At 45.1% G+C, this 16,667-nt stretch overlaps 1 protein-coding gene across 1 annotated transcript; it reads left to right on the top strand.

Moving 5' to 3' along the window:
• The first annotated feature begins 8,296 nt into the window (after window positions 1-8,296).
• LOC138080742 (putative spermatogenesis-associated protein 31C2) lies at window positions 8,297-16,610 on the top strand. The gene is made up of 5 exons (XM_068973608.1): window positions 8,297-8,313; window positions 8,845-8,852; window positions 9,517-9,574; window positions 10,781-15,084; window positions 16,546-16,610. The coding sequence occupies exons 1-5, from the start codon at window positions 8,297-8,299 to the stop codon at window positions 16,608-16,610; spliced, it is 4,452 nt and encodes a 1,483-aa protein (XP_068829709.1).
• The last annotated feature ends 57 nt before the right edge of the window (window positions 16,611-16,667 follow it).

Raw genomic sequence — 16,667 nt, 5'->3', positions numbered from 1 at the left:
AATCCAACCAGTCCATTCCGAAGGAGATCAACCCTGGATTTCTTTGGAAGGAATGATGCTAAAGCTGAAGCTCCTCTACTTTGGCCACCTCATGTGAAGAGTTGACTCATTGGAAAAGACTCTAATGCTGGGACAGATTGGGGGCAGGAGGAGAAGAGGAAGACCCAGGATGAGATGGCTGGATGGCATCACTGACTCGATGGATGTGAGTCTGAGTGAACTCCGGGAGATGGTGATGGACAGGGAGGCCTGGCGTGCTGCGATTCATGGGGTCGCAAAGAGTCAGACACAACTGAGCGACTGAACTGAACTGAACTGAACTGAGGTCTGATGAGGTCTTTACACCTCCAGACATTCTTTGGATTTACTAGAGAGTATATAACTCCATTGCTAACACTAGCAAGGGGGTACGCTTTGCCCCCATCTGATGCCTATGTCAGAAGCTTTCTCTATCTCCTTTATACTTTAATAAAACTTTATTACACAAAAGCTCTGAGCGATCAAGCCTCGTCTCTGGCCCAGGATTGAATTTTTCTCCTCCGGGGTCCAAGAATCCCAGCGTCGTGATTCAACAGCAACCTTTCAGAGGGAAAATAACAAGATGAAATAAAGCCATTTATGACAAGCTCACAGTTATAGTGAATAACTAAAGCTTTTCCTCTAATCATGAACAAGACAAAAATGCCCACTTCTGCCAGTTTATTCAATACAGTGTTGGACGTCCTAGCCAGAGAAATTAGGAAAGAAAAAGAAAAATTAAAATCATCCCATTAAAAATGAAGAAGCAAAACTGTCACTATTTTCAGATGATGGAATATTATTTATCAAATACTCTAAGGAAGGATCAATCAAGATGATGGTAAGAAAATGTGGAACTCACCATAAAAACATCAAAAATACATCTACATGGAGAATAATTCTCGATGAAACATAACAGGAAATTGGATGAAAGTTTCCAATACAACCAAGACAATCAGGAAGAAACATAGGTAACCAAGCAGGAAGGGAAGAAAAACACTCTTGTTTACATTAGTGCTTTGGAAGACACTCAGAAGAAAAGGGAAAATACACAGCTGGACACCCACTCTGGGGAGGGATTCCTAAGACCCACAGATTGAATTCCTACTCCTAGGGTCTGATCCAGGGGAGACAAAGCTCTTGGCTGGTGGATGGACTACTGGGACAAACAGATAAGCAGTGGGAAGGTTGGACTTTGCTCATGAGAACAGTATGTGCTGGCCTGTTCCTGAGGCAGAGGGTAGAGAATCCTATTCTACCAGCTGCTGATGTTCTCATGATCACCTTAGAACATGCCCCATTCCTAGCAAATATTCTGGTACTGTTCACTCCATGCCAAGGTGTGGCATTGAACCTGGAGCAATGACAGCCAGAGATAAGACCTGACTGTGGAAGGCAGAAGTAACCTGGTCTTGGGGTAGAACTTGGGTGGGGCAGAAAGAGCAGCTATGCTTGGTGCTTACTCAGCAGGCATCAGAAGCAGCCCAGATCTCTGGTAGCAGCCACTCCATGACATCTTGTCCCTCAGTACACGCTAAGAGATCACAAAGGCCCTGTGGCTCCACAACTGTGCAGGAATGGCAGAAACTAGGGGCAGTGATCAGCTGTGAAGATCAAAGAGGGCCTGGAACAGGCTGAGTCTGTGCAGAGTGAAAGAAGTAAATATGGGTGCCTGCCCATGCAGAGCACCTGCAGACCTGTCTGCAGACGATGCAAGTGAAGAGCCCCCAAATGCCCCAACTTGCTTCAGCACTTTACCCACTCTGGGGCAAGGGATCTGGTAAAGGGAGAGAAGAAAACACACTCAGAGGAAATAGAGCCAATTGGCCCCAACCCAATACAATAAGAGTATGGGGCTTTAACACCTCAATTACATCAATGGTCTTCATTGGTTCAGTAGACTAACTCTGCTCCATATATATCTATAGTACAATGCATCCCAAAGTAGCAGAATATACACTCTTTTTAAGTATCAGTTCAGTTCATGTCAGTTCAGTCGCTAAGTCGTGTCCAACTCTTTGCGACCCCATGAATTGCAGCATGCCAGGCCTCCCAGTCCATCACCAATTCCTGGAGTTCACCCAAACTCACGTCCATTGAGTCGGTGATGCCATCCAGCCATCTCATCCTCTGTCATCCCCTTCTCCTCCTGCCCCTAATCCCTCCCAACATCAGAGTCTTTTCCAGTGAGTCAACTCTTCGCATGAGGTGGCCAAAGTATTGGCGTTTCAGCTTTAGCATCAGTCCTTCCAAAGAACACCCAGGACTGATCTCCTTTAGAATGGACTGGTTGGATCTCCTTGCAGTCCAAGGGACTCTCAAGAGTCTTCTCCAACACCACAGTTCAAAAGCAGCAATTCTTCAGCACTCAGCATGCTAGGCCACAAACAAATCCCTATGAATTTGAGAAGCCAGAAAATATAGAAAGCTTTTTCTCTTATCACAACAGTATGAAACTAAAAGTAAATTGCAGAAAGAAAATGGGAAACAGCATGAGGGACTAAATATGCTACCAAAAAAAAAAAATTGGTCAGTGAAGATCTCAGAGAGAAAATTGGAAAATACCTTGAGACTAATGAAAATGGAAATGCATTACTCTAAACTATATGGGATGCAGCAAAATCAGTTTGAAAAGTTCATAGTGATAAAAACTTCCTCAAAAAACAAGAAAACTCTCAAATAAATAACCTCCCTCCTAAAGTAGCTATAAAAATAAGAAATATAAAAGCCCAAAGTTAGCAGAAGGCAGGAAATAAAGGACAGAAATAATAGAAAAGATCAATGAAATCAAGATTTTTTAAAGATAATAAAGTTGATAAGCCTATAGCCAGGCTCACCAAGAAGAAAAGAGGTAAGTCACATAAACAAAATTAAGAAATGAAAGAAGGTAAATGAAAACCAAATTGCACAGAGATACAATTTGTCATAAAAGTACAATATGAACAGCTATATGCCAACATATTAGCAGCAGCAGCAGAAGAAGAAAGTGTGAATTTCTAGAACATACAACCTGCCAAGACTTGATCAAAATAAAACACACATCTTGAACAGATCAATCACTAGTAATGGTACTGAATTTGTAATTTTAAAAAAACCCTCTAAGCAACAGAAGTCCAGAGGTCATACCTGCCCTTATCAAACTTTCTTGCCTGGCGAATCCCATGGTCTGAGGAATCTGGCAGGCTACAGTCCATAGCGTCTCAAAGAGTTGAACATGACTGAAGCGACTTAGCATGCATGCATGCACACACAAGTTGGACTTAATAGATGTTGGACATTGACTGCAAAAACAGCAGTATATACATTCTTTTCTAGTGCACATGGAACAGAGCAAGTGCTAGGCTGCAAAACTCGTGTCAACAAATTTAGGAGGATAGAAATGATGTCAAATTTTTTTATACCAACAGTATAAAACTAGAAATTAATTTTAAGAAGAAATATTAGAAAAAAAAACATATGGAGAGTAAACAATATGCTACTGAGAAAACATAGGGTCAATGAAGAAATCAAAGAGGAAAACAGAAACTAACTTGAAGCAAGTGAAAATAAAGGTACAACCTCCCTAAGTCTATGGCATGCAACAAAAGAAGTTTTTAGAGTCGAGCAATACAGGCCTACCTTAGGAAACGAGAGGAATCTTAATGAACAACCTAACCTACTATCTACAGGAATTGGGAGGGAAGAAGAAAATAATAAAGATCAAAGAGGAAATAATAAGAGAAATACCAAAATCTTCACAGAAAATATTAATGAAACCAAGAGCTAAGTTTTTGAAAAAATAAACATAATTCAAAACCAGTTTAAGAAAGAAAAAAGAAAGAACACAACAACAAAATAAAAAATGAAAGAGGAGAAATTATAACTGATATCATAGAGCTTAAAAAATCATAGAGAATACCACAAACAGTTATGTGTAAACAAATTGAACGGAGAGAAGAAATGAATCAATTTATAGAAATTGATCATCCAACACTGAATCAGTAAGAAACAGACAGTCTGAGCAGACTGATCGCTAGTGGTAGAGTGTAACTGAAACAGTAAACAACACCGTCCCAGCAAATCAAAGTCCAGGACTGACAGCTTCATCCAACACCGAATCAGGAAGGAGCAGACAGTCTGAGCAGACTGATCGCTAGTGGTAGAGTGTAACTGAAACAGTAAACAACACCGTCCCAGCAAATCAAAGTCTAGGACAGACAGCTTCAAAGGGGAGTTCAACCAAACAATGTACACTGTACCATACAAGGTAAATAGTGATGTAAACTGGTGAAGTCACCATGGAAAATAGTATGGAAATTCCTCAAGAAATTTAAAATAGAACTATCATATTATTCAGCAATTTCATTTCTGGGCATTTATCTGAAGAAAATGAAAACACTAATTAAAAAATATATGCACTGCTACGTTCACTGTAGCTGATATTTACAGTATTATTTACAGTAGCTGATGTATGTAAGCAACCTAAGTTCCCACCAATAGATGACTGGAGAAAGATATGGTGTGTGTGTGTGTATTACTCAGTCATAAAAAAAAATGAAATCTTGCCATTTGTGATAACCTAGATGGACCAGAGGGATGCTAACTGACAAAAGTCAGAGAAAGATAAATATTTTATTAGTTCATTTACGTGAGGAATCCAAAAACAAAAATATAGACAAATAGAACAGAACAGAAACACATTTATATTTACAAAGAACAAATAAGTGACTGACAGAAGAAGAGGTTCAAAGAAGAGAAATGGTGAGGGTACAAATTTCTGCTTGGAAAATAGATGTCATACATATGGACATTTATTCTGGTTGGAGTCACAGGTATGAAATTGTACAACGTGAGGAATATAGTCAATAATTAGGTAATATCTCTGTATTACTGATTGTAATGAACTTAACTTTGGGATAATTTTGAAATGTCTAGATATACCAAATCACTGTTTTGCATAACAGGTACTAATATAGTGTTCAGCTCAATTATACTTCAAAAACAAACAAAATCTCATAGAAAAAGAGAACAGATTTGTACTTGCCAGAGGTGGGGAGTAAGTGGAGGGGGAAATTAGACATAGGCAGTCAAAAGGAGCAAATTTTCAGTTTCAAGATAAATACAAACTCTGGATGTAATGTACAATATGATAACTATACTGAACACTACTTCTCTGGTGGCTCAGATGGTAAAGAATCTGCCCACAATGCAGATCTGGGTTCGATCCCTGGGTTGGAAAGATGCCCTACAGAAGGGAAAGGCTATCCGCTCCAGTATTCTTGCTTGGAGAATTCCATAGACAGAGGAGCCTGGAGAGTTAAATCTATGGGGTCTCAGAGTTGGACATGACCTAGCGACTGAGCACACCGAGCACGTGAGCTGACTGAGAGTCTCACCAGAAGCCCAAGAAGCCTGTGTCCCTCTACCTTCTTCCTCAGTCCTACACCAAGTTGCTAGGTCTCCCAATAAGAAGCTTGTCCATGAAAGGGGTTGGACTACATACTTTCCCAGCTTCCAGTCATCTTACCTCCATGTGCTGACCGTGATTCTCCCCTTTGGGACACTGATGGGCCCGTGAACATCCTCAGCTACCGGGAAGTACCAAGAACAAAGAGTGTGGTTGAAAAAAACCCACAAAATTTGAGAAACAATCAAGAACCCAGGCTGAGCTGATTAGTGAGTCTCACCTTCAATGTGAAATGACTCTGTCAAGACTGGGAGAGGTGGCTATCTTATCTATTGTGCAAAACCAACAGAGAGAGTGAGGGAAATTAAATAAACAGAGGACAGTGTTCCAAACAAACAAACAAACAAAAGATTAGAAACAGTCCTTATTCTTATGAACAGAAGTGATTTACATGATACAGAGTTTGAAATAATTGTTAAAAACATGTTCACCAAGATCAGGAGAACAATACATATACAAAACAGGAATTTCAATGAAGAGATAGGAAAAAAATTATTTTTAAGCACCAAACAGAAGCCATAAATCTGAACCGTACAGCACCTGGACTGAAAAATCAACCGAGAGATTCGACAATGGACTAGTGGAAGGGAGAATCAGAAAACTTGAGGACAAAACTGTGGAATTCACCTCCTCAGAGAGAAAGAAGAAAAATTAAAAGAGTGGAGTTAAGCACACGAAATTAAGGGGCACCATCAAGTGGACCTACGATATGAATTATAAGGGAGAAAGGACAAGAGGCAGAGCAAGGGGCAGAAAGTTAATTCAGAGAAACAATACCCAGCAAAACTGTCATTCAGAATTGAAGGAGACATTGAATTTTCCAAACAAGCAAATGTTCATCACCATTAGATCAGTCTAATAGGAAATGTTAAAAGGAGTTCTACAAGCTGAAATGAAAAGATGCTAATTAGGAAAAGGAAAATATATCCAAGTATAAAACTCCCTGGGACAGATAAGTACACAGTTAAAATCAGAAAACTCTAATGTTGAAACGGTGGTGAGTAAAGCATTTATATAATATATCACATATGACTCACATATCACTTATAAATTCAGATGAAGGTCAAAACATTAAAATATCAAAATAATGATAACTGCAAGATGGACTAAAGGAGACATGCTCGAAGAATTAGATGAAAATATGATTTTCATTTATTCATCTAAGTTAAAAGAGACACTCAATGAATAGCTACAAATTATTTTTAAAAAGGAAACTAATATAAATCCTAGAATTGAAAACTATAATTATTAAAATGAAAAATAGGTTCAATATCACACTTGAGATGGAAGCAGAAAGAATCCATAACCTTGAAGATGAATTCAGGAAATCAATGTAAAAAACAAAGAGAAAAAATGTTGAGGGGAAACGATCTACGGCATCCATTCAGCACACCATCAAATGTGGAAGGAAAGAGACTCTGAGAAAGAAGGGAGAGGAAAGGGGACAGAATAAAATTACTTGTAGACATATGGCTGAAAGTTTATAAAATTTTGATGAAAACCACTCTCCAGATTCAGAGTTTACCTCTAGAAAAATGAAAGGAAACAGATCCACTCTAAGACACATCTTGGTCAAGCTGTGGAAAAACAAAGGAAAAAAAGTAGCCGGAGAAAAACTGTTCTCCATATATGCTGCTGCTGCTGCTGCTAAGTCACTTCAGTCGTGGCTCTGTGTGACCCCATAGGGGGCAGCCTACCAAGCTCCTCTGTCCATGGGACTCTCCAGGCAGGAACACTGGAGTGGACTGCCATTTCCTTCTCCTCTCCATATATGAAGAGACCACAATAAGATTAATCACTGACTTCCAGTCAGAAACGGCAGAGGGAAGGCTGTGAGATGCCACATTAAAAGATCTGAAGGAAAAAATTGTCACCCAAGGATTCCATGTCTATTAAATCAGAAAAGATGGCAAAATAAAAATATTCCCAGATAAACAGAGGCTGGGAGAACTGACTGCTAGCAGTCCAACATATAAAAAATACTGAAAGATAACATTTGAACTGAAAACAAAACAAAACAAAACAAAACTTGGTTCTTAGATTTGAAAACACTGGGCTGATTTGTTTAAAGGATGTTTGTGTATCTGTACAGTGTTCCAAAACTTTTTGTTCAGTGTACTGAGTTCAGAAAACAAGGATGCTGGAAACTTATGAAAAATTTACTCTGAAGGTTTAATTTGCTTTATATTTCACAGCCTTGGAAATTTCAAAAATTTTTTACTAACTTTTAATTCCTGGTAGTTGAATATAGTCAAAATTAACTGAAATTTTTAAAAAAATATCATAAAATTTAAAATACCTGGGATTAATCAAAGTTACAGGGAGAACTCCAGATTTTTTAAAGTATTGATGGGGACTCAAGCAGTGATATCAAAGGAACCTGGAATTCTCTGAGTCCTAGGGAGAAAGAGGCAACACTTGACTAATGTCTCTTAACAGGATGAGAAGGTAGGATGGGAAGGCTCAGAGAAGGGAGATGCATGAGGCTGCAGGGCTGGATGGTTAGGGAGGGGCTACAGTCCAGCCTCCTCCTCTGCTACTCCCTCTTACTCCCAAAGGCCCTTTGTGACCAGACCACAGCTCTGTGATGTGAGCCTAGTACTTTAGTCCCCAAGTGCACACCCTGTACTCAGTTGCCTGAGGGCAGCAGTGTGATACAGATGAAGGAAAATCCTCTCCTTTATCTGAAAAGTACTTTTGATATTTGGCTGAACTCCAGCTCCCCTTTTTGGGCGATCGATACCATCCTCGCCTTTCTGTGTGGACTGGGGCTCTTTTTCCTGATCCTTCCCTACCTGGAGAATAACCCATCCTTTCCTCCCCTTAGGAAACATGGAAACATCAGAAAGGTAAGGAACCCTTGGTCCAGACTCACAAGCATATGAAATCTTTTTTATTATGATTTCTACTTTTCTGAATCAACCAGAGATTCTTGCGGTGGGAAAGAACAGGACATCTATTTTCAGGGAAAAATAGAATATCATGCCTCTAGGGACAAACCAGGCTGGGCAGGAGATATAGTGAACACTAGGATTTCTACCCAAAGATCTCAGATCAGGCGTCCAGGTGTGGCAGGGGCTCCAGGGCATATCCCAAACAAAGTGACCAGGGGTTGAGGATTGGATACTTAGTTCAATCTCAGGAGAGGACAGGACTCTCTAAGCACTAGTTCAGCAGCTGTGAACAGTGTCTCAGGGCTGATCTTCTGGCAATGCTGAAGCCCCAAGAACCTCAGAGCAGGGGCTGGTATCAAGAAGCAGAGATCTACCTGATGGAGCTAAGATTCACCCACAGTCTGAGAATGCGTGTGTTTCTTGAGCAGAGGAACAGTGACAAAAGAAGTACCTCTCACATTGAAAATCATCTTTTGTTCTTTGTAGGGAACAAGGTATAAAGAAGGTTGAGAAGTGCTTGCAAACGAGATGTTCTGCCCAGTGTAGGGAACTAGGTTTAAGGAAGGTTGAGAAGTGCTTGCAAACGAGACTCTCAACCTGAGCTGAACATTCTTGCAAACAAGATGTTCAGCTAAGAATCCTGTTTGTTCCCGTGGGAAAAGAACATTTCTTGCACACAAGGATGTTTCTCTGATTCCTCAAAAGGAACAGACCCTGGGACAAAACGGATTCTAAGTTGATAAGGAAGTTCCCCAAAACAAAGTCTTAGCTGCAGTAAATAAGTCAAGGTAAAGGTTATCTCGACCTGCGCCTGCGCACTGTATAGTCTCTGAATCATAGTGCTTGGCAGCTTGCCCTGTAGGTTGTTGTGCAAGGGATATAAAATAAAGCAGCTGTAAGAAGCAAGTGTTAAAATATAAAGATTCAAACCACTCTGCAGTATTGGTGTTTCATTCTGTCACCGGCAGTTCTTCAAAGAAGGAAAACAGAAAATATTTTATCCACTTTAAAAATGAGTGAAAGGAAAGAAACATCACAGAGCTCTGTCCGTGAAATGTAGAAAGTCATATTATGTATGGACACTAGTGCCTGATGCTTGTCTAGACAGGGGAGACTGAGATTTGGGTCTTAAGCTGCCCTTTTTTCTCTCTCTCTCAGCATCAAATGGAAAGAAGGGGAAGAAGCAGGAGCAGCAAGAGAAATGGAGCTTTGAAAGGTGAGTTCTGACATCCAGCCATGAGTGCCCCCAGAGTTGGTCCCCACCTCTCTGGCCATGAGGCCCAGCTCCACGGACTCGGAGGGGGCCAGTGGCTGGACTTCTTCCGTGAGAAACAGAGCCCCCAGGGAGGCTTCTGAGAAGGACAACAGAATCCAGATACTTCCCAGATTCTGTGTGTAGAATGTAGCTGTGAGGGGCCTGAAAAAGACTCTGTACCAAAGGGGCGTGTGGGCTGTATTGGACTAATAGCACCTGGACTGGGAGGGGTGAGCCCTCCAGTACACATAGCACACATGGTTTAACTTTGCTCAGATTCAACTGCAGACTGATGCCTGCCCATTTCCCCTACAGGTAGGTTGTGAGGGCAGCAAGGAGTAAAGGATATGGAAAATTTGAGTGATAAACCCTTTCACGAGCTTCACCATCACTGTCAGGGGTCATGTGGTATTGGACACTGGTGCTTGGGCTCCAGTCTCCCAATGGTGCCCCTGAAAGAGACGGTGCACTCAGCTTCCTGTAAGACCCCCAGGCTCCTATCTTCACCACCATGACCCAGTCTGCTGATTTCCAGCTTGCAGAGATTGCCTGGAAGCACTGGAAGAGGTCTGGGACCTGACTTCACTTCTGCAAAGGTAGAGAATCTACCCTTTCTTTCTAGGGGGTTCTTCTAGAGCCTATGGTGTGAGCCCAGGGATACTGGCAGCCTGGGGCTGAGCTGGGAGGAGGATTCCCGGGGGGGTGGTATGGCTATCACCCTGAGGTGAGGAACAGCAGGAGCATTGTGAAGTCAGTACTGGGGCCATGCAGGGCTGTGGGGTGCAGCTGCCCACCCCTGCCTGGCCTGTCTGGTCCTCCTGGCCTGGCAGCTCCTGGCTGAAGCTTGGTTCTTCATGTCTCCTGCAGACATCTAGGGAAGTTCCCTGACAAGGGCAGCTTTCATCAGGTCTCATGTCAAGATTCACCTGGTAAGGTTTGCAAAGCAGTTTCTGCTGGAGCCCACCAACCATGCAGGGAAGAGGCAGCTCCCACCATTTCCCCAGCTCCTCTGACCAAGCAGCCTCTACCATGGGCTTCTACCATTTCTCCAGGCTCAGTTTCCACTTACTCAGAGTCATACCTGAGTGCCTCTCCAACACCAGAGCATTTATTTCCCCTGGACAGCCTTTCACCCTGGCCACTGGCTCTTTCCCCTTCCCCACCAAGGCCCCCTCATGGGAGAGCCTGCTCTCCACCTCCAGCACCCTGCTCTGCCCCAAAACCATCAGGCTCCATGATGAGTCTCACTCAGGGTGACTCTACGGCACTCGCACTGGGCACCATCCAACACAGGTCATCTCCACACTCCCCTGGCCTGGCCTGGTGGCAGGAAGCAGCCAAAGCTTGGAGCTTCTCCACCTTGACACACTTAGAGTCCCAGAAAGAAAGCCTTCCCCTCTCCCCACCAGAGGCTTCATTCTTGGGAGATCCCAGAAACAGGCAGATAGAGGCTGGTAGCCTCGCTTTTATCAACCCTGATGTCCAGGAGCTGCTGGAAATACTAATCACCAAGAGAGTGGAACTTAAGTTTTGGAAAGAGAAAGAGGAGGAGGAGGCAGGCTACCACCTGAATTCTTCAGGGAAGAGGATCGAGTCACTGGGTCACAAACAGGACACCTTGGGTCACCAACACTTCCGGAACATAAAAGGCAAACATGAACAGCTGCTTGGTCCTGAGAAGCCCCGATATCCTGACACTTTGGGGGACTGTCTACAGAAGACATGCAGCCAGCTCTTCTGGGGTCTCCCCTTTCTGCACAGTGAGTCTCTTGTAGCTGCTGTCACACTACCTGGGTCAGCTCAAGAGTTATGCCCTGTCTTATTTAATGAACACTCTAAAGCCAGACCATTCCATCTTCCAGCTAAAGTAACTTCAAAACTGTCATTGGCCAAGCACTTGACCCACCCTGTCACCCAGGCTCAACCTCAATCCTTGACTCCAACCATGCCCCAGTTGCAGCCATCACATCTGGGTCACATGGAGACCCAGGCCCAACCCCTACCCTTGACTCCAATCATGCCACAATGTCAACCATCATCTGAAGTTTCCATGGAGACCCAGTCCAGTGCCCAAATCTTGGCTTCAACCATGCCTCACTCTCAACCACCAACTTGGGCTCACATGAAGACCCAGGTTCTACCCCTACTCCAGACTCCATCCATGTCCCAGTGTCAACCACCACAACCTCAAGCTCACGTGGAGATTCAGGACCAGTCCCTTCCTTGGACTCCAAACATACCCCAGTTTCAACCACCACCTCGAACTCACATGGAGACCCAGGTCGAATCCCAACTCTTGGCTCAAACCATGCCTCACATTCAAGTACCACTTCAGGCCCACGTGGAGACCCAGGTTCCACCCCTACTCCAGACTCCATCCATGTCCCAGTATCAACCACCACAACCTCGAACTCACATGGAGACCTGGGTCCAATCCCAACTCCTGGCTCAAACCATGCCTCAATTTCAAGCACCACTTCGGGCTCACATGGAGACCCAGGTTCCACCCCTACTCTGGACTCCATCCATGTCCCAGTGTCAACCACCACAACCTCAGGCTCACATGGAGACCCAGGTCCAACACCTACGCTGGACTCCAAACATGCCCCAGTTTCAACCACCTGTTTGGGCTCACATGAAGACCCAGGCCCAACCCCTTCCTTGGGGAGGTAGAGGTCAGGCAACCATGCCTCAATGTCCACCAACATCTAAGATTTCCATGGAGGTCCAGGACCACCAACAACCCTCAACTCCAACCATGCCCCAGTTTCAACCACCTCCTCGGGCTCACATGGAGATCCAAGCCCAACCGATACCCTTGAATCTAAACATCCCTCTCTGTCAGCCATCTTCTCGGGCTCATATGGAGATCCAGGCCAGACCCCAATCCTTGACTCCAGTCATACCCCTATATCATCCACGACCTCAGGCTCAGTTCGAAACAACTGTCCATCCATCAGCCTCTCGCTCAGTCCAGTCATCATCATCTCAACACCAGATTGGGTCCATTGAAACATCTTGCCCTACAGTCCAAAATAAGGCATCGTCTTTCAGTTCAAATGCAATTGAAAACCTGGAAAGTCACTTTCGGAAAAAACAACTAGAAAGAGAGAGAACTCTACCCTCTTCAGTTAAAAACTCTCAGCAAGTCTTTAGCCAGGTCAGTCCCAACCTACCCCAGGAGACCAGGTCTTCCCAGGCTAACAGCTCTGTCTCCGTCCTTCCTGGGTATTTGATCAGCCCTGAGGTGCAGGAGAAACTGGAGCACCACATTTCCCAAAGGTTCACGCAGCAACAGAGTGGCCTGTTGAACAGAATCCAAGCATCTCAGAAACTGATGCAGCCTCAGGATCGATACCCAAGGCCTTGTCAGGCACAGGGCAGGGAGGGGCCCTCAAGATGCTCTGCAGGTCTAGGCAAAAGGAGACAGGATGCACAAAAGATGAGGTCCAAGTGCCCAGCACAAATCGTACCAGGGAGAGACCTGTGCCATGATGTAGGGCAGAGTGTGGGGAAGATCACTAAACATCTGTACATGTTCTCAGCCAACCCTCCAGTGGAGGATCCGAGAGCAAAATCTGAGTCAGAAAGAGTGTTGAGCCCAGACAAGAAGCATCCAGCAGTCTCAAGCGTCCTTACAGAGAGGAAGGGAGAGCAAATCTGTGAGAGAGAGATCCCTGTGAAAGTCTATCATTCGAGGCTTGCTGGCAACCTTGTTTTAGACATTCTGGGAGAGACAAATGGTCCCATGAAAACAGAAAGTACACAGTCCTCTCAGGATGGGAAAGCCTCCATGATCCCCTCCCATGAGTCTCTTGCCCTCAGTCCGTATACCAAGCAGGAGCTGGAAGCACATACAATGAGGTTTCGGGTGAGGCACAGGTGGAGCCTACTCTTCAAAGTCCTTAAGTTCATATTTTACTTGAAGCTGAAAAAGGTTCAAGGGCCCACATTGAAGGCCACCTGTGAATCTGGAGACCACTCAGCCCCATTAACCAAGGGCTTGGGAAAACCTCCTCAGCCCCACGCAGGAGAGAAACTGATAACAACAGAGGCAGTCCCACTGGAGAGTCCCCTCCCTGTCCCCTCATGGGCGACTAAGAAAACCTGCGGGTACCTGGGAGGACCCACACCTGGTGACACCCATAAGCCCTCAGATGTCCATCTGACTGGACAGGAAAACAAACCATCTTCTCCGGCCCCCAAATACAACTTTGTGAGCAGAATGTGGCACAGTGAGTCTGTTGTGGAAACTGAGAAAGGTGGCCTGGAGTCAAGTCCAAGTTCAGCAATGGCCAGCAGTGAGCCACAGAAGAAAACTAGGGGGCAGGCCTCCCCAGAATCTTGCTCTAATGTGATAGTTGTGGACCTCGATGAATGTTCCCCATCTTCCAGGGCCCAAGAGGTTGTGGAAGGAGACTCAGCTGGGAAGGGCACCAGGGAACCTAGTGTGCAGGTCAAATCCCTAGACATTAATATGGATTTCAGGAGATTACGGTCTCCAAGGTGCAATAAAAGCCCCTCATTGAATACAAAATCTGTTGCCTCAAATACAGAAGATCTACTCTTTGAGACACAGTTTCTTAAGCTTGAGTCTCAAGGGTTCACTGACCAGCAGGATCACGCTCAAGGCCAAGCCACCAGTGTGCTCCTTCAAGACTGTGAAACTGGTGTGCTTCTTCAAGACTGTGCCACTGATACACTTCTCAAAGACTGTCACTCAAATATATTTCTTGCTGCAAACATCTTGGCTTCTCAGCAATCTCTGCCCTATCAGATCTTATCCAGTGGAGACAAATCCAATTCCTCAGAACTCTATGATGCTACATCAAGTGAAGGGAGCAGCCAGGGGGAGCAGGTGGACATGAAACAACAGCTCAAATATAAGAGCCAAGGCAAGAAGTCTGTCCCCAAGGATGGGAGAGAGAAATACACAAGGCCCAAATTAAGACAGATTCAAAAAGGACTGGCAGAACGGAGGGCTTACCAACCCCAAGGGATGAGCCATCCTGGCCAGAAAAAAGAATCAACAGAGTCCCTAAAAAGTAAGTTTCGACAGAAGAGACAGGTTCTGTCAGAAAGCCACTTCAAAGAAAGGATTAAGCTCCTTCTGCAGTGGATTTTCCCCAATAAATGCAAAGAACCAGAAGAGCCCCTGCAAAAAGGCAAGCCTGAAACAGTCAGTGTCAAGAGCCAAGAATCAATCAAAAGCAAATCCACCATGGACAGCAGGGCTGTTGAGGCTCAGACTGTCATAACAGCTGTTGGACAGATCCTAAAAGAGAAGATGGTGTTTCACCATGGACCTCATGCCACGGAGTTAAATTGGTACCAAGCAGAATTCCAAGACCCAATAGGTCCACATTACTGCCACCACAGAATTCTCTCCTACCAAGAACAAAGGAGAATGAGGAGAGATACACCCCGTTATCACCAAGCTACCCCGATGTGCCATAGCTTTTCAAATAAGGGTAAGTGGACCAGTTCCAGGGACACCAAGTGGGCCTTCTCACCCAGGGATCCAGGTCCCCCTCCAGGCAGAGCCTGCCAACTTGGATCAAGAGTGACAAGCATCCCAGGCCATCCCCTCCACTGTCCAAGGCATGGTCTCCTTCAGAAATATGTCTTCTGGTAAATCAGAACCTGCTTTTCACAGCATTACAGGTAGGAAAACTCTTCCTCAAGAGAAAAATCCATACCATGCAGATAAATATTTTCTCTCATGTTAGCACATCCTCTGTGTGCTAAAGGCTTCTTCTTACCAGAAATAAATGGCTTTTTCTCAGGAGCAGGGGTAGTAGGCTGTCTGTGCCTTACTGAGGGGAATGGAAGGCATCAGGGTCCACTCTTCCCAGGTGCCTGCTTTGACTTCCACATGGAGTGGGGCCATGGAGGGAGGTTGACCCCAGCATCGATACTCACCCGTGCCCCAATTCCCAACTGCACCTTCGGTTTCCATAATACCAGCATTACAGAAACAAGCAACACCATTAGGACATGTCACAGTGAGCTAAACCTAAGGACCTCCCCCTTCTCAGGATCTTGCTCACTTCTATCCTACTCTCTCTCCACCTGGATATTGTGCAGCTGGTAAGGGAGGTGTGTTCAGAAGCTGAAATTCCCCTCAGGCTCAGGAAGTGTTAGGGAGAAACTCACAGTCAGAATAAGGAGGGGAGTCCTTATGTCACAGTGGATAGGTGACGCCACCCTGAAAGCCCCTTTCTCTCCCAGATGCAGCTAGAACAAGATAGGCTAAGTTTGTCACCCTCCCTTTGCCTTTCTCATGCTCTGAAGCAGCAGCAAGAATGAGGACCACATACTCCCAGCCCTGAGAGTGTGCAGTGTGGACCATGGAAGCCTCTGAGGGCTGGTCCCACCCTGCCCTGGAGGAGAGGACAGCCATGCTTACAGAGCCCACCTCCCCCAGTGAATGAGCACGGTTGTGACTCTGTGTGTAGGCACCTCATGGTCCGAGAGTGGGACGCTGTGCCCCTAGGATGGAATGCAGGGGAAGGATGTTAGTGGAAGAGGCGCCCACAACGGTGCATTTACCAAGGAGCATTTGTGTCCCACCACCGTCCACAGGACCAGAGGAAAGACGTTAGGGGCCTGATGGCTCATGGTGGCCTCACTCCAGAGTCTCCCCTCTACTCTAGTTCCCTGGGCCCAGACAGAGGGAAGCCACCTGGAGCCCCTCAACAGAGGGCCAAGCTCCCAGAGGCAGCAGAGACTCAAGCAGAGAAGCTTCACTTCTCCCCATTGAAGCAATCAGCTTTCACAGGACTGGGTACTCAGGACAGACTCACAGTCGGTGACCTCTACCTACACCTGTGGCCCAAGGAGGCTCCCAGGGTACAGGTAGGACTCAACAGGCCCACAGACTGTTCAGGGGTCATAGCAAGTCTCATCTGCTCTCATCTTACTCACTCCAGAGGCCAGGGTGGAAGATGCCAGCAGACGGGATGCATCACCCAGCATGCATGAAAGTGACCTGTAGAAAATGAACAGACCACCAGCTTTCCTCCTTGGGCCCGTCCACATGGGAAAGTGGGGA

The sequence above is a fragment of the Capricornis sumatraensis genome, chromosome 6, assembly GCF_032405125.1.
Source record: "Capricornis sumatraensis isolate serow.1 chromosome 6, serow.2, whole genome shotgun sequence".
Taxonomy (NCBI): Eukaryota; Metazoa; Chordata; class Mammalia; order Artiodactyla; family Bovidae; genus Capricornis; species Capricornis sumatraensis.
The sequence above is the reverse complement of the archived record's forward strand: the minus strand, read 5'-3'. Positions and strand labels throughout refer to the sequence as shown.

Coding starts and splice junctions, on each gene's coding strand:
- LOC138080742 (XM_068973608.1), top strand. Junction 9,575..10,780: donor GAGAAATGGAGCTTTGAAAG/GTGAGTTCTGAC, acceptor TTCCCCACCAAG/GCCCCCTCATGGGAGAGCCT. Junction 15,085..16,545: donor CCATAGCTTTTCAAATAAGG/GTAAGTGGACCA, acceptor TACTCACTCCAG/AGGCCAGGGTGGAAGATGCC.